The following is a 27,897-nucleotide window of genomic DNA, read 5'->3' as shown; positions in this document are numbered from 1 at the left end:
CGCGGTATGACAATTAAGTAATGAGACTGATTCCAAAAAACCATATATTTGAAAATTATTCTACAACTCTGTCATCCCATTCAAAGTATCCCCTTGGGCAGCTATAGCGCGTTTTCCATGCTTCGTAACATTTCTATAACGCTTCGACTGGGATGTCCGCGAGTACCAACAACAACAATGAGCGATGGTACATATTATATATCATTGGAGAGGGGAGGGATGCCGGAAAGAGAAAGGGAATTTCAAGGACACAGGTTTACCACAAGCGCGGCAATAAAATCAGTTTCATTACTTAATTGTCAAACCTCGTAGGTTAAGTCTTCCTCCATACACTAGTTGTGTGAGTCATAGAGAAACGCTTGGTGTTATATTCTTAGTAAAAATCCTAAATGGAACAGTAAGCAGTTTTTTTCTCCTGTCTGAAATTAAATTTAATATCCCGATTCGCTTTTCAATGCAGTTTAGACATTTACTGTCAAAATCTTGTAGATCAAAATTTAACGAACCATTCCATCGCATACTATGTGATTTTAATTCTCATTCTTACTAAAGAGAAATGCTGCCCGCTTTATATATATGTATATACTTACATATGTTCTATATATGCGGCGATGTGCGCGCTTCCGCTTCTCTCATTTATACCAGAACTTAATTAAAAGCTTAATAACATAATTGTATATTACGTATATGCTTTAACTCCTAAAATATGGCAACTTAATAATACATGTTAAAAGTTTGGAAAAAAAGATTTCTCTTTCAATTTACTTCTCTCGAAAACTTCAACAACTGTCAGTAGCGTCACTTAAACGTAGAAGTAAATAGAAATAAATACGTATGTAAAATTTATATTATTTTGTCAGTATATACAACATAGCATATATAATTCTACAAAAAAGCAAATACTAATCGTCTACACTCTATTTCTTTTCTATTTTTTCTACGCTTTTAACTCTCTACTACGCTATCCAATAAACCAACAACAATCAACAAAAACAAAAAACCACAACAGATAACAGCAACACAATTGCGAGCACGGCGGATCCATATCCGGATGCACCAACCCAATTGGTGCCCTGCCCCATCTGTCAGCGCACCTTCAATCCCGTTACGCTGCAGAAGCATGTGGGCATATGCGAAAAAATGGCAACAAAGAAACGTAACGTTTTCGATTCCTCGCGCCAACGACGTGAAGGCACCGAATTGGCCAGCTATCCGCTGCCGAAGAACTTCGGCTTGCCGCCAGCGAAGCAGGAGACGCGCGGACAGTCGCCCAAGCCATTGCAGGTGAGTAAAAAAAACGCAACTTGGTTTGCATGCAACACAAAGACAACGTTTAATTTTTTGGTTTAAACTTTGCAGCACATAGCCTCACCCATCTTGGCACGCAAAAAGTCGAGCGGCGGCGAGGAGTTGGCGCGCAGCACCGCACGCGCCTCGATGCGCAAATTGGTTGCCAACGCACAAAGCCAGTCACCGGGCATCACAGCCACCACCAACAGCGGCACCGCCACTGCCAGCCAAGTAGTCAACAACAGCCAGATGACCACATCGACGGCCTCACTGCCCGGCGCCGGCAGCTTTACACGCGATCGTATGCGTTCTTCGGATCGTTCACTCGCCAAACGCATACAGCCACCACCGGCCGAGCAATGTCCGCACTGTGAGCGATGCTTCGGCCCGAAGGCGTACGATCGGCATGTTGAGTGGTGCAAGGAGAAGGCGCTGCAGGCCTCCATTAAACACACGGCGAAAACCGAACAGAACTTGGCCAAAGAGCGACTGGAGGCGCGCACCAAATACCGTGCACCCTGTCTCAAGTAAGCTTTGAAATTTCATGAGTTTTTTTTTGTGAGTTTTTGACTGACACGAAGTGAATTTATTTGTCAAATGTTGTAGTGAAAAATTGTTCGAAAGCAGCAAACGGGCGTTCAAAACACATACACCCACATAAATAAAATAGAAAAAATTGGCAAACAATTTGCCTAACAAATGAGGATAAAATTATAACATTTGCAACTTTTTCTACTTTTTTTACATTTTTTTACCAACGTTTTGATACAAAGCCGGGGGATAATTAATAAACTCAACATTTTGGTTTTTGGGCATTTTGCAGAACTAAGCGTTCGTTAAATCGTGATAAATACGCGGGATTGGCGGGTGATGAGAACGAATTTGGCGATACGGTAAAAGCGGCAAACGGAAGTCACAACAGTAACAGCAACAATAACAGTAGCAATAATAATAACAGCAGTCTTACAAACGGTGTTGGTGGCCACAGCAACAGCAACAATATAAACAATAGCGGAAGCGGGAACGGTAACGGTGTGATGTCACTATCAATGACATCGTCTCTGACAAGTGAGAGGTGAGTACACAACTAATATGACTAGTAAACTATTTAGCAGTGGTTTAAATTGTGGCAGAGAATGGAAAAGCAGAGAAAACACATTAACTACCACTTTTATTAGTGTGGTGAGTTTCTTTGGGAGAATAAAATCATATTCTAAGACGCTTGTGATGTGAATTTTGTAATACCGAGAATCAAAAAAAGAGAAAAGACATTCAAACTAATACTAATTTCTTTAGGAGAATAAAACGATAATCTAAGACGATTCTAATGCGAATGTTGTAATACCGCCAAGAATCCGCAACAAATAGGCCTACATTTTATTGCTGTGATGAGTTTTTTTAGGAGATGCACGATATTCTAAAATGCTTATGACCCCAATACTGTAATATCGCCGATAATCCGCGGCCCAATGAGCTTAAAATTACTTTTAATACAACCAAACATTAAATTTGTTTGTGGTGAATTTCTTAAAATAAGGTGTTCAATAATTCTGTAATGAGAATTGCACGTTCGCATTCATTTAAATTTTTCCCTAGCAGATTGCTTTATTAGTGTAGTGGATTTGTATCCAAACAATTTCTGCATACTTTTTGAAAACCCGTCGAATTAACTTCAAATCCAATTTTTTATTACAACAAAATTTTTAAGCTTGGTGATTTTCTTTGCAAAAATTAATGCAATGAATCATTTTAGAACGACTTTTTCTTTTTAGTGGTGAATTTCATATTGAGAATTTACTTAAATAAGGTATCTAATATAATATAACTGTAGTTAGAAATATACTGAAGATAAGTTAAGATATTTATGCATTCTTGAAACAACAAAAAAAATTTTCGATGTGGTCAATTTAATTAAGAACGTGTCAAATCTAAATTATATACAAAAATTGCGATATGGTGAGCTTATACTTTAGTAACTGTTTATCGGAATGAGTTTCGTTAAATAATCTGTAAATTTTTCCTTTCTCTGCTGTTAATGAGCCCTAATTTGTTAATGAAATACTATTACTTTTTGCCACTTTAGTAGAAAATATTTTTAATTTTATAATTGATATATAAACGTATTACGGTAGATTTATTTGCGATACTGTTACTTGATTCCCTTTTTATTTCAACACATTTCACCACAGTCATGTAGTGTTTTTGTTTTTTGTTATTGAAACAATTTTTATTAAAATATAAGTAAGTATGTAGTGTTTTGAAATAAGCACGTACAGAGTTGCCAGAAAAATTGTAAATAAATTAAAATGTATACTGAAATCAACAATTACTATTTTCTTCGCTCGTTTATTCACACTGGTTAATATTATCATCGTTAACCTCATCTTTATCATCATCATCGAATTCGTGCTTTATTGTCATCATTAAATTCATCATTCCCCTCTACTATCTGATCATAACCATCATTTCAATCCATTACCACCGCTAACCCCATCAGAAAGCCCGGTATTATGAAAGATTTTCATGGCACTTTGCACACACGTAAAGTGCATCGGAATGCTATCGAATTGCCGCCACCCTCACCTAGGCGCCTTGCCAATGTCGCCACTGATGATTATGTAAAGAGTGCTTGTTTCGATAACTTCCGTTTGATGGGCGCAAGATTGCCTGCAAATGATCCAAGCAAGAAATTAAGCAAACGTCGTGTTACATTGAAAGCAATTAGTACGCAAGCGAGACCACAATCGCCGCAATTCGAGAAGATTCGAACACGAAAATACGATGAAAGCTTGCCAGCAGTAACTACAGGTATCAATAGTTTTGTCCATAATTAATACGAATTAAGATCTCACATAGCCCAGCGAAATCAACCCACTTTTTATTTTTATTTTTGTTTTAATTTTTCAGTTTTGAAAAAAAATTACATACATATTTTTATAATAAGTGGAGATTGGTTTTTTGGAATTCCAAGAACCGCAAGTTCAAAAAATTTTCAAATCTCCAATCGCCAACTATAATTGCCAGTTGCTTTCGCGAAAACATTCTTTAGTCGATGAAAATTGAGTATCTAATCAATTAAAAAGGGTATTAGTATTGATATTCGACGTCATGACATGATGTTAGGTATTTCGATTTCTTTGTTTCGGTTTAAGAGTCTCTTAGTTTAGATTTCAGCCTACTTTCCGCTCCTTCTCTTATATCTCACACTTTAGATCAACAGATTCTGAATTATTTGAATATATGACAGTTTCAGTCTTATGTCAGTCAAGTTTTATGCACAACTAGATTATTACCCACATTTTGTGAAAATATGGGGTGAGACATTTCACGAAAGAAATCGTTAAGGAGCTCTGGTTCGCTTTTTCGAATCCATTCGAAGTAGGAACTTAAGAGACGATAACACATTTATACCGACGGTCCCCAATTCCCTAGCAACATCAAAGCTCAGGGTAGATACATAACTTCAGCCTTTCGTGGGGGGTTTGAGACGTGGAAAACTATATTGAGCTTCCTAAATATATATCAAGTAACAATTAACTAACTTAAAATTCTTAAGTGGATTTCAAACAAATTCCGAAAGGTACAATTCAGCGTCTAAGGCTTGAGGAGATCGTCCAATCTTTGTTTTTGTAAAGCACTTCTTTATCATATCTGACCACTATTCATACTAATACTTTTTCATGCATCACTACTTTCGTCGGCCGTAGAGCAAACCAGAGACCACTGTCTCGGAGATGCAAATGCCTTGTCCGCAACTCTAACCTACACTGCCTGTCCGTTGAATGGTGTCAATAAGTCAACAACATCAACACGAGTTCAAACGCAGCCCACAGCAAGCGTTGCACCAGTTTGCAAGCGTAGAACTAAATTGAAGCCCAAAGTACCGTCCGAGCCTAGCATACGCGTTGATGCGGGCACTGTAATGACCGACCATGATGATGAACCGTTACAAGAAAGCAAAGTCCGTAATAGTCAGTCCTACGAATTGGTACAAAAGCAAGCACAACAACAGGAGCAACCACATCTGAAACTGCAGCGCTACTCGCCGCCACTAACGGCACCCGTGAAAATGTTGCAAACACGTCAGACTACTTTTGACAAGTTGCCAAATACGACAATCGCTGTTACCACCGTCGAAAGGGCGACCACATCAACCGCGGCTGACTCACACACAAAATTGGAAGTGAATGCTATAAGATCCTTAACAATATGTCGGCCCAAACGTAAGAAGCTAGTGCGTCAGTCGATTTCGGCACACGCCGCACCAATGAAAGCGATACCGTTACTCAAGGAGAGCATAGAAATGTTCGGTGCGCCTACAAAATTGTTAAACAATGGCGGTGAGGAGCTTAAAGATAGCGACAGTCGTACGCTAGCCGATGATGAAACGGATGACGAGATAAAAGTAATCAAGGCACCACCGAAACTGGCGCGCGACAAGTCTTTTGTGCTAAGGTTTGTATGCAAGTGTAGAAAATTATAGGCACCGAAGAAACCATCATAAGTCTCACGACAAGCATACTCATCTCATATGCTACCCAATCAGTTAGTTATATGTATAAAATCAGTGACAGTATCGCAGCATATCTTACATATAAGCTCTTTATTATTTCGTTGGAATTAATACGTTTGATCTATTTTTAGCGGTTTGCCAAGCGATAGATATGATCCATTTCTCTCGGCCAAGCGTCAATTGGAAGAGCTTTGCTCATCCTCACCTCCAACTAATCCTTCCTTTTCCTCTAACCTTCCGAAAACTACGCCACAAACTCCTGTGTCACCAGCTGGTTTACCAGCAAAAATGTCCACTTCACTCACACTAAGCACTTCCACACCTAACTCTAGTCCCTTGACGAACAACTCACAAAACCAACGGCAGACAGCAACGCCTTCGGTGAACGCCACTAAGACAACTTCGAATTTTCGGCGCACATCTTCATTGCGCGGTCCGCGTCGTTCTCCTATGCTTTCGTCACGTCCCTTGTTCGCGCAAAACCATCGCCCCACCATACAACGTGGCCTCTCCGACGAAGGTCCCATCTCAACAAACTTTCTGAAACCCGAAGAATATGATGAGATGCCTGTACGTTCGGTTTGTGTCAACGATTACGCGGTAACGAAGAGTCCACGTGTCACACGTCGTGATAACAGTCTTTCTAATCGTAAACAGGGTCTAAAACTCAATGTACAGGGTGCTGCCGCTACAATGACGTCTGCAACGAACACACCGAATTGTGTGACAATGCTGGGGGTTAACAGCAGCGATGAACTGATGAACTCTGCTGCCAAATATTTATCAAAAACCGACTCTTTAGCGGCATTCCTAAAATACGAGAAAGAATTGGATAAACTCAACGCGCAGACCACAGTGGATAAGCCAACCGAACAAAATACAAATGAGTCATCTGCGACGAATCTACACAATAATATCATTTCCAAGGAGTTCAAAGAAAAAAGTAATACTTTGAGCAAGCAAAATTCAGCCAAGAGTATCAAGGCAGAACTAATTGAATCTCCAAAATTAAACATAGACCCAGTGGTAGAAGCACATTTGTTCCAACACCTACCGACACCGGTCCCAAAGACACCAAATGCAGCTAACACATCACCGTACGAGAGAACAAATGCCAACATACAAAAGACGCAAGCCATACGTTTGGAGTCTATAGCCTTGCCACAGGCAACTTCGACGCCAATAACGAAGCCAAGCACAACACGGGCGCCCACCACGCCCACACAATTGCCCATTGTTAATCGACCAGTCAACTTAAACGCGCTACTTAGCGAGCCGAGACCAACAACAACTTCTTTACTCTCCGCCTACAGCAAGGAGGGCAAGAACTCTTCCAGCAATGAGTACATCGATCCCAAACTGATCAATAAATGCGATAATCTGCCCGTAAATCTGAATACGGTACGCACATTAAAATCCGTTGGCGGTAACAATGCAGAACGTCGCTTGGACTTCTCTTCATCCTCCTCAGAGTGTTCAGCAACACAAACTGGTCCGATTTCGCAGCTTACAAAGTTATTACCGCTTACTAAACCCACCGAGGTGTTACATACAACAGCAGCGGTGGTTACAACAACCAGTCCGGCAGTAGATATACCAAGCAGGCCTTCCACCACGGACGACACACAGCCAAACGCGCATCCGACGCTCAGTCAACGCAGCTCGACTGAGGGTAGAAACTTGTTGAATCGTAAAAAACGACTGGGACGTAATCATTTTCTTTACGATGTCTCACCCGAGGCAGATGACTCTTGCTCGGCTGACGACGAAGCAAATCGTTCTTCGGTTGAGTATTATGAATCCAAATATAAATCATCATATCAACAGCAACAACAGGAACAGCAAGAGCAGCAACCACAGACATGCTTCGTTAATACACGTGGACAGACCACACAACTGAAGACGCCACCCATAGTGCCGCCATTACCGATTTTTGACGATTTTGACTTTGAGGAATTTCTCTCGTCATTCGAGAATGACGATGAGCAATTTCCTCTGTTCAAGGACTGTAGGGAATTTCTGTTGAATCGCTCGTCGAATAAGCAACGTTCGACGCAGACGCCGAGTTCAATAAATACAAACAATAACAGCAACCACAACAATAACAATAGCAAAACAAATCAATATACAACACCAACTAAAGACTACAACAGCACGACGAATCATTTTCAATTCCCAAGTCTCGCCTCTAATAAATATTCCCATCCCACGCATCTATTAACACCCTCCTCCCGCAGATCACGTGATGAATCACGCCCAAAAAGTAAAGAATCTTCACCGTTATCCGATCGCTACGAGGACCTAAAACGTGTCAACACACAAAGTCACACTTACGCCAATGACGGCATGACCACGAAGCGACATGCTGACGCCGACCATAAAAAGCGTGAGATCTTCATCAGCATCGAGACGGAGCCGAATGAACATGGTCGATCCCCCATTTCACCCGACTCGCTACGAAGCATGGTTGGCAATCCACAAACAATGGTCGAAGTTGAGGTCGACGGCTGTGACAATAAATTCAGCAAGATTAGTGACGACGATGAGCAGTTGCCACCTAGACATGTCGCCGGCCAGAGTCATACAGGAGATATGCTGATGCGTTGCACACCCTTCAACACAGGCAATCACTTGCCGAATGTACAGCTGAATAATGCCAAAAATCTGATACAGCGAATGCAAGATGACTTTCGACAAATGAGCGAAGAAGTGGGCGCCAATATACGCCAAGCCATGACCGGTCTCAATGCGGTCGGTGGTAATACAGCAATGTTGTATGGCAACGAGCAGGTCGGTATGACAGTTGGCGCTGGTGGCCGCGGTGGTATAGCTGGTGGTACATATGTGCCGCACAATCCAAATACAACACCACCGCCGTCGACGGCAAGTGCGGGCGCAGTGACACCCATGTATGCAGCCTCAGGCGATGTCAGCGGTGATGCGTGTGGCGATTCGGACGACATGAGCAGTTTGGATGGTTATCCGATATCCTCGAAGTCGTCGCGACGTGGTGTCGGCTCTAAACTAAGCGCTGACTCTGCGTACGGGAGGTAAGTATTATAAGAATTTGGTATTTTCGAATCGCTTTCTTACTCATAATCTACGGATGCAACTTACGATAATCCGAAGATTATGAGCTAAAGATCTGAGTATAGCAAAATCACTATTTCTATAAAGACTCGTGTTTTTAACATTGCTCTACTTGTAAATACGCGCCCTAACATCAAGACTCCAAAATTTGTGTGGCAGAGTATTGTGCGTGGATTCCATGGGCATCTTGTAGCAAGCATGTAGTCTTAGAAAACTTTTAGTTCAAGAATTAATTGGTATTGATCTCATGAAGTAAACAGCTTTCTCTTATGAAAATAGGCGTCATGACGTCTAATTACGGTTGCGTCAACTTAACTGCCCTCGAAGCAGTTCAAAGCTGTGCTAAGGAAACTGAATATTTAACGTTTCCTTTACATCTAGCTGAAGTACAACTAATACAAATATGTGTACAAATTCTTCTTTTCCCCCAGCCTCTCACGCCAGAGATCCTCCGAGCTGTCGTCCACACCGCAACGCAGCGCCACGCGCACTCGCCCCACCACCAGCAGCTCGACCGGCATGACCACAACGACATTGCCCGCGATGCTGCCTGCAGACGTGCAAACGCAAAAACAACTACAACAGCAGCAGCAATATCACTACCAACAGCAGCAGCAACAGCTGCCACAACAAGCTGCGCAATTGTACAAGTATGCGCCTGTGGCTGCGCGCCCGCGACGCATAAGCGCCTCATCCAGCAGCGACAATTCGGATGCCAGCGATTGCAATGTCAAATATAAACAACAACAACAGAAACAACAGCAGCAGCAGCAACAATTGTACAGCGGCGTTGGTAATAAGAATCACAACAACAACAACAACTATATTAGCGCACACTACACACCACAGCAGAGTAGCAACAGCAATAACAACAATATTACAACTAACAACAGCAACAACAACTATGAGAGTCCGCTAAGTTCACCAACAACAATGGAACGCGCACACCAACCCAGCAGTGCAACCAACACCGGGCTACCCCAGGACGAAGCGCAAACGGCGCCAGCAGCCGCCAACAAGGGTCACTACAGTTCGAGCAGTTCGCTGTCCAGCACAAATGCGGCTATGAGCGCGAGTATGAAAATGTCGAAATTCTGTCACGAATGTGGCGCCAAATTTCTAGTCGAACAGGCTAAGTTTTGTATGGATTGTGGGGTTAAGCGGATCGTACTATAGTCGCATATATGCATACATATGTAAAATGTAGTTGTAGTTGTTGCCAATGAGTATATACTATAGACATACATAGCTATTTCGCTTAGTCATGCAACAAGAAATCACACTCACACATTAATTAACACACACATATATATACACTCACAGCGGTAATCACATTTATATACACTGACGAGTATTGTAACAATAACAAGAGACAAAATAAAAAATGTAAATTATAATAAATTGCATAACAGTAAAAAATGTTAGCACCCATAGCCAACAACAACAACAAGAAAGCCAGAAAACGTGCCTACGTCACAACCGCAATTTAAATATTAAAAAATAATAATAAAAACAGATTTCGAGGAAATTAATGTATTTATTGCGACGCCATCATTCATTCCATCAGTGAAGGTAAACTTACATACACATACATACATGCATGCATACAATACAAACGTGCTTTGTGCTTTTCTCTGGCAAGCAAATGTGGCAATGAATAACTGTAATTGTAGAAAAAATATATTAAATATGAATTTTTATGAAAGCAACTAATGTATTTTGAACGAACAACGCCAAAGTGGAGCGCTGCAACAAGTGTTGACACAGTCCATGTACGCAGGCTGCAAATGATGCGTTTGAACGCCTGTAAGTATGCTTAGCATACTTAGCAACTTTATTGTGTGCGTATACCAAATTTTATTTAACATGCGCTTTAACTCATATAATTTTACTTTATGAAAAAAAATAATGATAATAAAATTTTTATAACAAAAAATTAACGACATTCTAATTTTATTTGCAACAGAGTGGAGGAGTTTTTTTAGTTTTAATTTTAATACTAATAAATATTACATTTAGCATTTAAAAAGGTATTCACGCGTTTTTAAGGTTTACAGTTAAAGTATATGTCATACTAAAATAATGAATTTTTTATAAAAATCTTTCTTTCATAATTATCAACTTATAAATCATGTATCTTAAATAAAAAATAAACAGGTATTGCGTAAAGTAAGTATAACAAATAAAATATATATATATGTGTCTATATAAAAATAAAAATTTACTTATTTTTAAAATGTAAACTAAAAACCCAACAAAAGAAAATTAAAAATTCGAAAACAATATAAGATCAAATAATATATTTGCGAAAAACAATAATTTAAATTAATAAGATATTAATTATAATAAAAATTAATAAACAAATTTTAATAACGAAAATAGTAAAAATAAGAACAATGATAAAAAATAATATAAATAAACAACTATTGTACAAAAAAAAGTATAACAAATAAAAGAGTATTTATAATTTATTTATTAATTCAAATTAATAAATTATTAATTATATTAAAAATAAAAAGAAATAAAAAGTAAATAAAAAATAAATAAATGAATAAAAATAAACAATTATTGTTCAAAATAAGTCTAACAACTAAAAAATTATTAAAAAATATGATTTAAATTAATTAATTGTTAATTAAATTAAAAATTAAAAAAAAAAATGTAAAAAAGAAAATAGTAAAAACATAAATAAAACAATAAAAATCATATAATTTTATAAAAATAAAATAAAATAATGAAACTAATAATATAAAAATAAATAATTAAAAAAAACTTCGAACCCAATTAAGCTCAAAGCTAAATTGAAATAAAAAATTATTTTTTTATTTAAAACGTTAATAAACGGTAAAATAAATTGTACAAAATACAGCTTTCAAATTTTAATTAAAAAATAGTCTGCATAATTTTTACAATTTTAAACAACAATTAATTTTTTGTAGTAAAAAATAAATAAAACGCCTTTGACTTCAAAGGCAAAATACAAATATTTGTCGGTAAAAAATGTACTTGCATTCTACATAAAAACAGCTTGTCAAACCATAATTGAAGCAAAATTTTAATGCAATTTATTTCAAATGGAAAAATAATAATAATTGGCACAAATTTATTTTAATGAGTAAAAACAATAAAATAATAAATTATTTTAAATAAGAATAAAAATTAAAATTATTTAATATAACACAAAAATTTTTCCACAATTTTCTCATATCTACAAGAATAATTAAAATACTATTTCACGATCATATCAAAGCAATTTATGCGGAAAAAAAAATAATTCAAAATTAGTACTAAAATTAAGCACAAACTCACGCGAAGATAAATTATGAAACGAAATAAGTACTAAAGTTTAACGCAAAGCTTGTAAAAAATGCAGGACGTACTAAAAATCTACAAATATATATCTAACAATAATTGCTATAAAGTACTAAAAATTAATAATGATAACATTCAACAAATTTTTGGAAAATTTTCGAAAGAAATTCTAACACACACACACGTTCAAGGAAACTATCGCTATTAAATTGGCCACAGCCGTATTGTCATGCCATTGTGTATACGTTTTTCGCCTGGGAAAAGGAGTATCATTGGGAATCATTTTACTATTAAAAAAAGGTGGCAGCAATCGTATTACAGAAATTTGTGCACAAAATACAGGAGCAGCATAGTCATAATGGCAATTTTTATTACCAACGTTTAGTGCAAAATTTGTAAAGTGAGCCTTTCTCAATATCGATAACGTTTTTAATAATAATATTAAAAATAGTTTTTAAAATGAATCGTTTGCAATAAAATAAAATTTTTTAATAACAAATTTATTTATTTTTATTAAATTTTACTATTTCAACATTTCATTAATTTAAAAAAAAACATCATTAAGTTACTTTTGAATTATGAAAAAATTTAATTATTAATACAAAATACAATTTAATATGTTACAATATAAAAAGATTGTATTTTTATAAAAAAAAGATAATTTAAATTTCATAAATCACAAATATTTGCTTCAATTCATTTTTATTTTCTAACAAAAGCAGCAATTCTTACAATTGCTTTTCATTAACAAGACTGAGTGGTAAACATGGCGTATACGCAACAAATATAAGCTTGAAATAATGCCAAACAACAGCAACTAATTATCGAAATAGTTATCGATCAAAACTTTAACCAACGATTAGAAGCGAAATTACGAAAAATAAAAAGCATAGCAAAGATTAATAAAAATTCAAATAAAAACAACTTTACTTTTCAACATTTTTTTCTATTCTTTAATTACAGCCAAAATTGCTGCAAATAAATTTAAGCGAAATCCCTTGAAACTTTTCAAGTTTTAAGCAACTCGAAAGAACAACAACTGCGAATGCTTATAAAAAATTAAAGTATGTGGTATATTAATAATATACTTATACATAAGTACATTTTTTATGTAAGGAAAAAATAGTTAAGCGCTTATAATTACAAGAAAATAATAAATAGAAATGTCACTGAAGTGAACTTCAAAAATATTGTACACTTATGAGAAGCTATATTTGTTCTAATATATAATAATAGTTGCTAAAAATATATTAAAAAATATTTATAATATGTATAAATATTTATATATCATGTCTAAAATATTCTATAAATTGCTACTCACTCGCCTTCATGTCAACAAAATGCAATTTAATGTGCTTTAATATACAAATTTACACACACTTAAACTTTATAACATAACATATCCAAAATGTCACAATAATTACTATATGCATACTATATGTATATATATATTAATATATTTTTAATCCTTTAGAGCATACTAATACATACATACGTATTACAACACTAAAAAGGCAACGTAAACAAATATTTTGTCAAAATTCATGTTTGTGCATGTGCAAAGAGCAGTAAGTGTTTATTGAGAATATGAAATGAATAAAATTAATGCTACAAATATGTTGTTGTTTTAATATATTGTAAAAGAAAAACTAATAATAATTTTAATTTAACGCACTGCGAGTTAAGGACATAGAATAAAAGCCAACAATTGAGAAATAGTATGTCTTTTAAACAGCAAATATTGAAAGACAAATATTTGAGAGCAAAAATTAGAGTGTCAATATTATATAGGAGTTCGCGAAATATCATATGCTATAAAAATAATACTCTTGTGACAAAAAATTCCATGAAAAATTTATATGTCACATTATTTGCCCAAAACACACAAAACTTTGGAAACCCTTGTCTAAATACATATAAATTATCTCCATTTCTGCCACACTTTCGCACCGCTGTCATTCCAAACAATCATTCCATTTCAAATTATCAGTACTTCAGTTGAAAAGCAGTCATTTACATTTTTATTTAGATCTCGAAAGCAAATGTTTATTTTTCAGTTTTTGAAAATTATTTAACTATCGTGTGTATTGTAATTAAAAAAATTCCAAATTCGAAAAAAAGTACGAGATGTTTGCGTCCGGCAGCAGAACGAAGAATATTATTGTGCGTCAGTCCATGACGCATCGACAACTACCCCTTTTAGCCACAGCCACACCAACAGCAACAATGACGCAAAGATCGGCGCGTCGCGTCAGCTCTACCGGTGAGGAAGCGCGCATTGGCGCTACACTTAGCGGACGCCAGCTACGTTCGAAATTCACAGAACGCAAGCCGACCTCTATATCGGCCACAACAACAGCCACAACAGCACAGGCGCGCAATCAATTGCAAGCGAGCAACGCGAGCAACAGCAATCACGTGAATCTATACAAAACAAGCGCGTCAGCGGCTGCTGGCAATGCACAAGGCGATGGACAAAAGGTAATGCGCGGTATACCGAGCAATACAGCAGCGCGCGCGACCGCACGCCAGCGCAGAGAGGCAGCAGCTAAAGGTATCGATAACACCGTAAAGAAAATCGATCTCATGGAACAAATTATTAAAACGGAGATCGGTATACAAACCAATGAGCCGGAAATACTTAATCATGATCTGATTATTGGCGACATAAAGTTGTTGCCGCCAACGGCTGGTTTGGTAGCAGAGATCGAACGTCAACGTAGTGAGATGAATAAGAAGCTTATGTTGAAAGCACAACGCAAATTTGAAGGGCATTCGGAGAAGCAGGAGGAACATTTGACCGATTTGAAGGAGTTCCTTGAGAAATCGGTAGTCACCAGACGTTTACGCAAGTCCAAACTCTCCATCGAAGTGGACAAGAAGTAAGTGAGCCTCTTACAATTTTAAACCTCGAAGTGCAGTCTCTTGTCGAGATATAAGAACTGATATCAGCTATTCGGCAGTACGCCAGAGAAGGTGTCCCCTTACTTTCTTCAGTTATATACGGGTTTTTTAGAGGCATAGAAATTTCTAAATAAATACTGTCAAACCAACAGTCAAAATTACAATACATATGTGTTTGACATCTAAATCTGCTTACTTTGGAACACTGGCATGCAAAAGCTTACCTATAACATACTGGCGAAAATAGAAAATGTATTCTAAAATTATTACTTTTTTAACGTCAAATCACGTTTTTTGATAGGACACATTTCGCTCCTAATTTGTTTTCATCTTCTTTGGCACTACAACCGTAGGTCGGTCTGGACCAAGAACACGAAACTTCGCCAATTGGCGCCATCCTCTGCAGGATCACACCATTTGGATGCGTGGGCGTCCTTGTTTTCGTTGTCCACTCATGGGTTTCGAGACGAAGGAGCTTTTCACTGGAGCATCACCTTTCACGCGAACGACATGGCTTTATCAGCGCATATTCTTGTCGGCGTATAGTTCATGCAGTGGCGGCTACAAAAGTCTTGCGAAGAACAGTTCTCTTTAATGCGCCAAGTGCTTCCTCATCTCGGTCATCTTCCATATTTTGCGCTGAATAATAGGACGGATTTAGTAGGAGACTTATAGAGTGTATTTATTGTTCGTCGAGAAAGGAACCTGCTTTTCAATTGCATACCGATCCCAAACTACCACCTGTTGGCAAGAGTTATTCTGCCGTTGATCTCCAGGCTTGCAGAGTCCCTAACTTTTCAAATTTATAACTGCCAACAGTAATGTAAGAAGTTTTCAAGACGTGAGGCATCTTTGTGTGTGATCTCCAGGTACTTTGTCTTGCCCTCGTTCACCACAAAACCAACATCTTTCGCTTCTTTCTCTATGCTCGAAAAGACTGTGTTAACAGCTCTATTGTTGGCTTATGTTGTCAGTATCATCTGCGTACTCCTGTAGCATTGTACTTTTAGAGCAGACTTTGCCATTGTGGTTCAGTTTAGCGGCACGTATCACTTTTTCCAGCATTATATTGATAGAAACACCCTGTCTAAAACCTCGCTTGGTATCGAACGGCTCGGAGAGGTCTTTTCCGATTTTAACGGAACCGATAATGGTGCTCAAAGTCATTCTGTATATGTATCTGTACTAGTTTCACAGAGATACTAAATTTAGACATGGGTCAAAGAGGCAGCTCCTATCAGTGCTGGCGAAAGGAGCTTTGAAATCGACAAAAAGGTGACAGGTGCTGATCTGTTATTTGACGTATTATGAAAATGTTGGTCTATGGTGGATTTGGCAGATTTAAAGCCACACTTATAAGGTCCAATAAGATTATTTACAATGAGACACAATGCTGTCGAAGGAACAATTTTAATAGTCGTGATCCTTTGCAGGAGTAAGATCCAAGTACGGTAATCCTCGCCTATCTGTTATGATTGCAGTTTTTCGACGTGCATCTTTTGATCTCTTCTTCGCTCCGTTGAGGCGTAAGCGTACATTGGCTGCAATAAGATAGTGATTCGAGCCGATGTTGACACCTACGATAGAACATACGTCTCGTACATTGGAAGCGTGCCTTCCGTCTACCTGGGGCAGCCGCATATTTTAATCAGGGCATACAGGTAGCTTTTTGTATGTTTATATGTTGAAACCTGGTGCTACAAACTACGATTTTAGCCGCCGCGACGAAGTCAACTAGCTTCTCTCCATTTTCGAAAATGTTTTCGTGAAGGCTAACTTTTGCAACTGTCGATCCAAAGATGCCTTCTTTCTCCACCTTGGCACTCTTAACATCGTGGCAATATATTAAGTAGTATACGGTTGGAAGGAAAAATACAAAAATTGATGTAGCAGACTTCTAAATGACCATAAAGGATAAACCCCCCTAATTAATCATTTTTTTTTATTTATTTATTTTGTGTACAGTAAAAATTTTAATAAAAATAATATAAAGTACAAAATTATAAACAATATTTATGTTTAATAAATTATTTAAGAAATAAAAAAATATATGCATATGTATATACATATGTATACATACATACATATTGGTTGTCAAAAAAGTCTTGCGGTATTTTCGCTAGTTGGCGCTGAAAACGCGTAGTTCTAGTTTTATTCGTCGCATCGGGTCATGCTATACATTTTTGGAAAGCTCTTTCACGCGCTAACACGTGTTTGATTTTGTCGTTTCTATTAAGTCGTTCGTGAGTTACAGCGTCGCAAACATGGAGCAAAGTAAAGAGAAAATACGGCATATTTTACAGTACTACTACGATAAAGGCAAAAATGCATCTCAAGCCGCCAATAAAATTTGTACAGTTTATGGACCCGATACAGTTTCCATTTCCACCGCATAACGATGGTTTCAACGTTTTCGTTCTGGTGTAGAGGTGGTCGAAGATGCGCCACGCTCCGGAAGGCCTGTCGTCGAAAATTGCGATAAAATCGCTGAATTGGTCGAAAGACACCGGGATAGTAGCAGCCGTAGCAGCGGTCAAGAGATGGGCATGAGTCATCAAAAATTCATTTCAATTTCAATAAAAAAAATTCAATAAAAGTACCGCAAGACTTTTTTGACAACCCAATATATTAAAATGTCTGTATGTATAACAAAGGTATATAAGAGACATACATATATAAAAACATATAAAATAACTAAATAAAATAAAAATAAAAATAAAAATAAATTAAAAATAAAAAAAAATAAAAAAAAATAAAAAAAAATAAAAAAAAATAAAAAAAAAACCAAAAATAATAATAAAAATAGTTTAAATATAAAGCAAGTGTACAAAAATAAAATTGTTTTCTTTATGAATTCCCCAAAAAAATCGTTCTAAATTCGATATTCTAGACTAGAATACCCCCTTAAATAATTTACTAAAAAAAATTTCATATTTTTAACTCTATTTTCACTCATTCAACAGGCTTATAAACTCTATGGATGAAATACTAAACAAAGGCGTGCCAAAAACTGAGTCCATTACAGATATTAAGGGACGTATCAAGAAAAAGGAACAAGAATTACTAACACTTTTCGATACTGTCGAAAATTTGCAAATTTAATGTACATATTTAAACATGGATATATGTATGTATGTACTCAAAGACTGTATTTAAATAAAATTAACGTGACTTGCGTTAATTTAAAATATCAAGTGCGGATTTTTTTTATATCTTTTTTTACTAAATTTTTTTTTTAATTATTTTTTTTTTATTTAATTCTTTATTTTATTATTGATTTTTTCAATTTTTATTTTATTTATTAATAATTTTTTTAAATTTATTTATTAATAATTTTTTCAATGTTATTTATTATTTTTTTATTTTTTTATTTTATTTTAATAATTCAAATTTCTTTGGATAAAAATTTTTATAAAAATAAATTTATAAAATTTTTTTATTTAATTATTTTTATTAAATATTTTTTTTTAAACTTCTTTTTAATTAATTTTTTTATTAAAATTGGTTAGTTAAGTTTATGTATTCATAAAAAATTATATTTCATATCCTGTTTGGTAATACGGTAGAATCCTTTGTATTCTTAGAACCACAATTAGATTCTTATAGCTACAACTACTGAAAAGTATATACATATGTACATATCGCTCATTTGCTGCAAGACCGGCATAATTCAAAAAACGTGATTTTGGAGTTAATGCTGCAGAATGGTTCGTTATATCATACTTCATGTTGAGTGAAAAATTCATATGAATACCTCTTATATGCTCCGCTTGAGAAGAGGTGTAAGGTTGGAGTCACCGTGTAAGGTTGTAGTAAGTTGAAAACTTTAAACGCGTTTTCTGGCGAATCGATTTTTTTGACTTATGCCGGTCTTGCAGCAAATGAGCGATATATACATATGTATGTACATTGCTTTGCCACAATTTCAAAATATGTATACACAATTTATTCACATATCGGAAATATATTTTTAAGCAAGTTTTTCTTAATTTAGTATATGTCAAGCAATCTTCAAAACTGGGTTACAAATTGTTGAAAATAATTGAAAATTTTTTATTGTCAACGCTTTGAATATACTTACACATATTATCACCGAGGCAACGCAGCTAAATTCAATCGAGAATCTGCTATGATATTTTTAATAACTTTCTGGAAGCAGTTACACATATACTCATGCATTTAAGAATTTAAACAATTGAAATTTAGCTAGTATGCCTTGTGAATACTGTGATTTGCTTATCCACATTCCCAAATTTAATGCATATTTCTTACACAGTTCATACAACACAATACTCATAGAGATATTGTCGCGCTTTGCGTAAATTCCCCGCTGCCTTATAGATCAGATGTAGATTGTAGGCAATTTCTTGCCGCAAACCCAAATACTCTTCATGCTCATCAATCAAAGGATGTTGAGCGGCCAAACCTCGCTCGTAATACTCGACGGCTAGGTGCACTAGGCCAGCCTGTTGATAAATGCGCCCAAAATTATAACAAATTTCTTGTTCAACAGCACTGCAGCTAACATTTGTTTCTTTTTGCGATGATGGTGCTTCAGCTACAGTGCCGACGATTGTAGAGCCAACCTTCCATTCAACGCCAGCACGCAGTGTAGCATACTTTTGGGCAAAAGCAATAGACTGTGCAACGGCAGCAGTTTTACGTAATACTTTACGTTGCAATGACAATTGATTAAAGATCACGGCAATGCAGAACGCAAGTATCGGTGTTTGCTGTTCTTTAAACAGAGGCACATAAATATTTAATGCATATTTGTACGAGCAACAAAATAGATGATAGTGAGCTAAGAAAATACGCAATTGACGTTCCGTGGGATGACGCTGTACGAGACGCCGCACATAACGATGATAACGTAAATCTTGACCCTTTTGCACCAGCAATGAAAGTAAATTCCATAGCGCGATATTATGTGGACTCTTCGAAATCAACTCACGCAAATAGGAGAACGCAATGGCGCAATTGTCATTGAAGTAACAGGCGAGTATTATGATACGTTCCAATTCGATATGGTAGGCGGTGAAACGCTTTGTGGTCACCATGCCAAAGCAGATACGTTCAATGCAACTGAATTTACGTTGTTCGTAGGCGACACGTATCAACTCGAGGAATAGTCGAAATTCATCTTGTATAGTGAGATCGGAATTCTCCTGTGGTATTTTAAGATATTCCTAACAAAGCGAAAATTGCAGTCATTAATGAATTATGCTAAGGGTTACAAATATTTTCTTACCTGCAATGCCTTGTCCGTATCCTCTGTGATATTTCGCATTTGCAATATAACCTTGAGACCCTCTGCATTATAAAAACTGCCACCATTCGCCGCAGCGAACATTTCATCACGATTGCGCAATTTTATTGAATGTCGCGCCAAGAGCACATAGCCGACTTCGAGGAATTCGTCAATCTCACCGATTTGCTGCAACATTACACAACGTTCATAAAGCAAACGTGCATTTAGTGGTTGGCCATCGCATTCACCCGATTGTTCAAGCGCTTTCACCGCTTCCAAGTGACGTCCCTGTTGCTTGAGTAGCGCCGATAATGTGAACTTAGCCTCATAGCAAAATGGTGCCAACTCCACAACACGTGTATAACTTTCTATTGCCTCATTGGTGCGGTTCAAATTACGCAAACATTCGGCTTGACGTAGCCAAACAAAAGCTGGACACTCAATCGTATCGCCATCTGTTATTGGGCGTAGCAATTCTATAGCTTCTGCATATTTGTGCTCTTGCATTAGCGCCTCCGCAATGTCAATATATAAATCTAAGCGATCATCTGTCAAGGGAATGTGCTCGTGTACATTTTGTATAAGATAACCGAGCAAATGATGTGCATGCAAGTGTATTAGACTTACACATAGTTTTGCACGAAAATCGGGTACAAAATCATCCGGTATGACACAAAAGAAAATCAGTTCTAAATTTCTTTCTTGCTCCGTTTCCAATTCGAGTGAGGTTCGCGCGCGTAAACAACGTAAGACTTTTGCATATCCCTTGTTGAAAATGAGTAGATCCATGTACAGATTTAGATCTTCTAGTGTAAAACGATCACCACAAATTTGATAAGCGCTTTCCATAGCTTCAAGCGCAATGGCGTGTTTGGAAATACCATGAAAATGATGTGCAACATTTTTGGCTGTCGTCAGACAAAGCTCCGATTCAGAGCGTGGTACGTGTGGTAACATCTTTAAATATGTCAACATAGCTCTTTGTGTTTCATTCATCAATTCCAGCAAACGTGCTTTACGCAAACGCAAATCGTAGTCTCTGGGCATTGCCTTACGGAGTTAAAATAAATTACAAAAATAAAATAATAAAAATTAATTCAACAAAAAACTAGAAGTACATACTTTTATTGCTTTGGTGTAAAATATACGCGCACGTTGTAAATTTCCCTGTGCAATATGCAATTCCGATATTCGTATCCATAGATCACGATCATGTGGATTCAAATGTGCCGCAAGTGTTAAAAAATACAAATGTTTTTCAGTATTGCGTGTTTCATAGATTTCTGCCAGCGTAAAAAATGGCTCTGGTGCTAATGGATTCTGTCGTATAATTTCCAAGCATATTTTTTCTGCGATATCAATTTGGCCACGTGCAAAACTTAAATTGGCTTCACCCATTAGACCCTGTAGCGCTGCATTGAGTACAGTACGCCGCCTGGGTGTGCTAGGTCCGGTACTGCTACCGATACTTTCTGTTCTACTGCGCCAATTTGGTTCACTTAAATCGGTATCCACTGTTTTGTGTTCCATAACAGCGTAATCATTGTCACGTTTTGCAGACGCTTGTGGGGATGTAGATTGTTCCACATCAGTAATATACTTCTGTTGCTCTTGCGCTTCCAGTTCGAATTTATCGACATCATATTCTTCTTCTTCGCCTGGCTCAAGTTTTGTGTAACAGTCGGGAAATTCTACTTCGCCACTCACAAAACGCTTTATCAGAGCTGCTTCACCTTCTCCACCTATTACAGTTGAACTTTCACTATGTTTTCTTAAAGGAACCGCATCACTCCCACTTCCACTCCCACAAATATTTGTGCTACTCGTCGGTTTACAATCATCAGGTGCTATGATGTCTAGTACCTTTAATGGTTGCGTTTCTTTGAATTCTGACAATTCCGATTCGCTTACATCATTGCTAGAAAGCTCTTCAATCAAAAACGCATTTCCATCCATTTTTAAATTTATGAATTATCTTTTTAAAGTTTCACCAAATATATTTAGCCGAAAAACTAGACGCGGCATCAAACACAATTTGTTTACTATAAACAGCTGTTTGGCCAGTGCAGCCACGCAAAAATAGTACAATTAAGACCTCTTCAGACAGGGACACTTTTATTACCTGTAGTTTTTAGTAAATGGCGCAAAGAGGAAAGATGAAGGAAATCTGGTTGTTCATCTTAAGACGACAGGCTTTGTGCAGAAAATGTAGATTTATAAATATTTAAAAGTCTATATTCTCTGGAAACAACAAAGTAGAAACCACTAATGAGCAACAACAGTTTTCACAGCGGGTAAAATTTAGAATAGCATCCCCGGCTTTCGGGGATAAATAATAAAGCTTTATTTACAACAAATATTAAAAAAATGAATATGCAGAAACGTTATAGTGAAGTGTTAGTAAGTGAAAAGTGCATAATATAAGAGAAAAAGCTACTCACAATACACAAATTATCAATGTAAAAGTTGTCAATTTTTCAACTTTAAATGCGAATATCTCGAAAACTATAAGTCAGCGGCAACTATATGTATATATTTTCGTGATCTGGAGAACGTCACCTTTCCATTGATACCCATTTTATTCCCGAAATCCGGGGATGCTATTCTAAATCCCAGCCTTCACAGCTGACCCCAACCAAGTTTCGCGTTGAAGAAAAAACGTGTAAATTTCGAAAAAAAAATCGTTATAATATATACATATGTATATAGTACTCAATATTATTTGCTATTAAATTGAAACACATCTGAATAAATAATTTGAAAACAAAATGTAACAATCGGGAAAACGATATTTAATTGTAAACAGTTAAATTACTATATTTTAAATTCTCCATACGTTTTTTTTTTAAATTATTTTTTTATAAAATTAGAGTATTTTATAACGTTGGAAGATAAGATTTTGGAAGTTCCACAAAATTTCAGTATAAAAATTTTAGTTTGACATATGTACTTATGTATATTCCACAATTTTTCTTTACAATTAGCAATCATATTTATATATAAATTTTTGCTGTAAAATATATTGAAAATGCATATAAAAATTACTAGACGCTATATAAAATCTTTGTAGAGAACCATTTCGGCATGTAAGGCAAAGCGCTTTAGAAAACCTATTTTAATTCGTTTTAGATTAATTGACAGTAAGTTTCACTTAAACTATCTTTATTACTAATTATTATTCTAATTATGGTCTTTGTCAATTGGCTACACTTTTCAGGTAATTATGCTTTTCTTTTAAAAATACTTTGAAAAAACTAAGAATTTAGTTTGTTCATCACATATTACAATTACATTTATTATTGTAGGTATTATTTGAAACATTTTATTACCTATTTATAAACTAATTAAAGTCATTGTCAATTGGTTAAAATTTTCAGGTAATTGTGCTATTTTTCTTATAAAGAGTTGTAAAAAACTAAATATTAGTTTTTCAAACTTTTCGTTTACATCACATATTGCATTTATAATGTGGAAGACATCAAGAATTTAATAATTATGATGAAAGATTGGACACAAATCTGGCCATATATCATATTTCAGTACTCTTGGTCCGGGTTTGACAATAACTGTTTCAGAAAATATATGAAAATTAAAGACGTAAGAACTAACACCAACTTGTTGGATACTTATTGCAAACGGTTCATATGGATGAAAAACAAATGAGGCGAGAAGCTTTTGTTTATTTCTAGCTAAATGCGATGTCTCCAAAATTAAACGAAATTTCAAAACGTTTGTATACCGGTCTCTAAAAAGTATTGGATTTGGATTGAAAATCTTTGGAACCTCCAGTGCAGTTATACTCCGATCATCATAGTCAAACATGTTGAAGTTAAAATACGGCGAACAGCAGGCACCTTGCGCATTGAATGGAAGATTGCTATTTAGCCGCATTGCAGCTTTCTTTGCATCACCGCTCGACTGAAAGGCGCTAACGGAATAAAATAATGTACAAATATAATTAGAAATACTGTTTTAGTTCTAAAATATCATATTTCTGCCAAACTAATATAAACCGCAATTTTACTGTTATTATTTAGTAAATAACGAGTTTTCATGTAGAAAACTTCTTTGTTTCTTATCAAATTGCTACTGTACAAACCATTAATTCAATTTAGCGCTACTACTATGTTAGTGCCTATTACTAAACTACATTTACGATTTATATTACTTTAATTTTGCACATGAGTAAATACGTACCAATTAAATGCGTTCTGAAAATACGGATTATTGCCGGATGATGCTGGTGGTCTCCCAGTTTGTGCCGAACGTACATTACGAAAATAATCGTAATAGTGTCGTTGCAAATAGATTAATTTCGTTGAGTTATCACGATAGATTTTAAATACTGAATCTTCCGATATTGAATAAAATACAAATAATTTGAAATTAGGCTTGTGAGAACTATAGTTTTCATTATCGGGATCAAAGGACGTTGATCTTTTTGGGATTTCGTATCGTAATAGCAGGGTGTCTTCATCAACAAGTTGAATTTTTGCAATAAACATTTCTTCATACTATAAAAATAATGAAGATTTCAAAGTAAACGTAAAAAAAATTTAATATATAATTTCAATTAAAACTTACAACTTTAAAGTTTTTATAGAATATACGCAATTTTGCAAGTCTTTCAATTTCATTACTTATAGCTTCTTTGTACAAATATGACAAGATATGTTGCTTTAATGGTGAAAGTATTCCTTTAATAAACGGCTCTGGTACACCGTTTGTTTGTAACTCATGTTCCAGATCTTCTCTTCTTGTTGTTTCCTGTTCTCTATTTACTTGATATTTTATATAAAATTTGCCTTCACGTACTTCCAATACGTCAATACATTGCCGGCACCGCGACAATATTGCAAGTGTGTTACCAGCAATTGAGACACCATAATTATGTGATAAAAACACATAATCACGTAATCTATATACATCACTTATAACACCCTTATGTAAATCTATCAAATGAAATGCGAAATCAAAAATGTCAGAATCATCAAATACATCGGGAAAGTTCAAATAATATTGGCGCGGAATATTAATATGAGCTGCTATATTTTTGGTCGCTATCAATACATAACGTCCCTCATCAATGAAAATGCTAAATTCTCGATGTAGTTGCCAATCAGTTTCATTATCCGGAAATATTGGTATTGTCCAAAGTAGTGGAAACAATTGTTTAGCAAGTAATACACCAGTTTGATCCGTAGCTGATACCACATCGTCCACTATACCGTATAAAGCATGTTGAACTCTTCCAACGCCAATATATTTATATACACATAAACAATTGTGTTCAACGGAGAAGCTTAGTAGCAGCTTCCCATCAGGTGTAAATTTACGTATAAAACCTAATGTAGATCCAACATTCAATATACTTAAATTGGGTGTAAAGCTTTTGTAAAACTCCTGCTCATGCGTTAGTACAGGCATAGAACCACGTCTGTTATATCGGTTGAAACCAGATTCGCGATCCCAAATGTGATGTTGGAAATTTTGTGTCAATTCACGTTCCGTAAACCATGACAGCCGCGTTTCTCTAGAGCAAGGTGGTGTATTAACTTCAAGTAGAAAATCATTAAGCCCTACAGTAGACCGAAGTAGTGCTTCCATAATTTCGCAGTTTTAGATGGCTGACAAACACTCTGTATATCTCTCGATAATAAACTCTGATAATTTAGAGATTATAATTCCTTGATATAATGTTCTCTCAATTCTTGATATGTACAATATAAATATTTTCGCAATTCCCGAAATATAAAACAGTTCTGTTACACAAAATAAAAAAAGTTCGCAATCAACATATGTTCGTTTCTTTTAAGTGATTTGTTGTAGAATGAAAAATTAATCGATATATTTTAACTCTGATCGATTAATGCTCAGAAGAACCGGTCAACAAATATCCAACTACCAGAAACTTCAATACGTTAAAACCATTTGTTTGAAAAATAATTCCACATGCTAAAAAGGCGTAAACGATCAATAAAATTCCATTCACTAACAATTTCCCTTGTTTTGCGTAATAGTTCATACGAAGCGAGGAAGCTCAAAACCATTGTCTGGCGCAAAGCGAAGCGAAAGTTCTATGTGAATTGGCCATATACCTTTAACAGTAGCTTTAACGTATAATTTTAGAAACAGAGCCTCATAACATTTTTTGCTTTTAAAGTTAAATTGAATTATGTTATATTATTTTTGTTTCTTAAATATAAAATATTTCTTGTTAATTGACAGTATAAATTTGAATTTAATAAATATGTGTGACGTCATAAATAATTTCAGATGGTGCAAAGGAATTCAACATAATGTGCAATAACAAAATTCGCGTTCTTCAATGCTTCGAAATTAGACAAGTTTTCTTTATGGCAACTCAATCAGCATTTTTGTGCTTCTTTATTAGAAATGAATCACCAATTGGAAGAAGGGAATAAAAGCCGTTTTTGACGAAATAGATTTTTACCCATATTAGCTCTTTTGAATCGTAAAACTACGCGTCAGGTTGAAAAAAGAAATAAAAAGGTCAAACGCCATTGTAATACTAGCGGCCAAAAAAAATGTAAATTGGAAGAAAGGAATAAATTATGGATTTATTTCTTTCTTCCAACTAACAATCTTGTCTTACAATTAAAGGTCATTTGAATTTGACATGTTTATTCACTTAAACCGTTAGTAATAACTGAATTTGATTGGCTGGTTAGTCGGCTGCTTAGATCACGTTTTTAGCGATGCTTGCGGAGGGCAAAATAGTAACAACACACTCATAAGGTTTTTTTTTACCCTCGTATCAATCAATCGTTTTGATAAAATGTATCGATACTTTCCGGTGCGAGGACATTCCCTTTTTGCAATGTTATCGTAATTTTGGAACAGCCAAGAGACTTATGAGGGCTGTCCGATAAATAACCGACCTCAACGTGAAGCTAGCGGCACATCTGAAAAAAAAAGTTTCTACTTCAAATTGTGCATATTATAATAGCTACTCGCCAAAATTTCAGAAATTTATCTTGCGCAATTATCTGTTGACAGTCGTTTTTGTGAGTCTATTTCGGTGATTTCCCCAAAATGGAAAAAATTTAATATCGAGCTGTAATTAAATTTTTATTTTTGAAAGGCAATGCGCCTTCACAAATCAAAGATGAGTTGGACTCTGTGTATGGTGACTCTGCACCATCGTTTACCACCGTAAAATTTTGGGTAGCTATACTTAAACGTGGTCGCAGGAGCTTGGAAGATGATAAACGTCCTGGGCGTCCAAAAACTGTAACCACTAACGATAACATCGCTAAAGTTCATCAATTGGTACTAGACGACCGCCGGATTAAAGTTAGGGAAATAGCTGAGATTATGAAGATGTCAAAAGAAACTGTTTGTCACATATTAAACCAAGATTTGGGCATGAGAAAGCTGTCCGCGCGTTGGGTGCAGCGTTTGCTTACGCTAGACCACAAACGTGCGCGCATGAACATTTCCAGTGCTCTGTTGGCTCAGTTTAGAGGCAATAAAACCCGTTTTTGGCGCCGATTGATAACTGTAGACGAAACTT

The 27,897-nt window shown here is 35.8% G+C and overlaps 4 protein-coding genes across 15 annotated transcripts in view; 2 read left to right on the top strand and 2 right to left on the bottom strand.

Annotated features, from left to right (window-relative positions):
• Positions 1 to 13,820, top strand: part of LOC105228688 (probable WRKY transcription factor protein 1) — an 89,262-nt gene extending 75,442 nt beyond the window's left edge. For 10 of the 12 annotated variants that reach the window (XM_011208613.4, XM_019991180.3, XM_049452319.1 and 7 more), the window contains 5 exons: positions 1,010 to 1,284; positions 1,360 to 1,817; positions 2,114 to 2,365; positions 5,935 to 8,853; positions 9,325 to 10,833. In XM_011208613.4, the coding sequence (XP_011206915.2) occupies positions 1,010 to 1,284; positions 1,360 to 1,817; positions 2,114 to 2,365; positions 5,935 to 8,853; positions 9,325 to 10,069 (4,649 nt within the window). In that variant the 3' untranslated portion in view covers positions 10,070 to 10,833. Of the gene's footprint in view, positions 1 to 1,009; positions 1,285 to 1,359; positions 1,818 to 2,113; positions 2,366 to 3,787; positions 4,099 to 4,997; positions 5,746 to 5,934; positions 8,854 to 9,324; positions 10,834 to 13,168 lie in introns of those variants that run through there. The other 2 variants (XM_011208615.4, XM_049452314.1) reach the window with 2 other exon arrangements.
• A 125-nt stretch (positions 13,821 to 13,945) lies between these two features.
• Positions 13,946 to 18,303, top strand: LOC105228687 (uncharacterized). Its single transcript, XM_049452327.1, has 2 exons — positions 13,946 to 15,087; positions 18,073 to 18,303. Exons 1-2 carry the CDS (start codon positions 14,333 to 14,335, stop codon positions 18,209 to 18,211), a joined length of 894 nt encoding a protein of 297 aa, XP_049308284.1. The 5' UTR covers positions 13,946 to 14,332; the 3' UTR covers positions 18,212 to 18,303.
• A 293-nt stretch (positions 18,304 to 18,596) lies between these two features.
• On the bottom strand, positions 18,597 to 22,421 carry LOC105228686 (general transcription factor 3C polypeptide 3). The gene is made up of 3 exons (XM_011208610.4): positions 21,483 to 22,421; positions 20,361 to 21,410; positions 18,597 to 20,298 (listed from the first exon to the last, which is right to left on the bottom strand). Exons 1-3 carry the CDS (start codon positions 22,314 to 22,316, stop codon positions 19,387 to 19,389), a joined length of 2,796 nt encoding a protein of 931 aa, XP_011206912.1. The 5' UTR covers positions 22,317 to 22,421; the 3' UTR covers positions 18,597 to 19,386.
• Positions 22,422 to 22,713: 292 nt separating this feature from the next.
• On the bottom strand, positions 22,714 to 26,191 carry LOC105228685 (DET1 homolog). Its single transcript, XM_011208608.4, has 3 exons — positions 24,945 to 26,191; positions 24,558 to 24,874; positions 22,714 to 24,288 (listed from the first exon to the last, which is right to left on the bottom strand). The coding sequence occupies exons 1-3, from the start codon at positions 25,965 to 25,967 to the stop codon at positions 23,847 to 23,849; spliced, it is 1,782 nt and encodes a 593-aa protein (XP_011206910.2). The 5' UTR covers positions 25,968 to 26,191; the 3' UTR covers positions 22,714 to 23,846.
• Positions 26,192 to 27,897: the final 1,706 nt, after the last annotated feature.

The sequence above is a fragment of the Bactrocera dorsalis genome, chromosome 3, assembly GCF_023373825.1.
Source record: "Bactrocera dorsalis isolate Fly_Bdor chromosome 3, ASM2337382v1, whole genome shotgun sequence".
NCBI lineage: Eukaryota > Metazoa > Arthropoda > Insecta > Diptera > Tephritidae > Bactrocera > Bactrocera dorsalis.
Note: the sequence above shows the minus strand (reverse complement) of the source record. Positions and strands in the feature narration are given on the sequence as shown.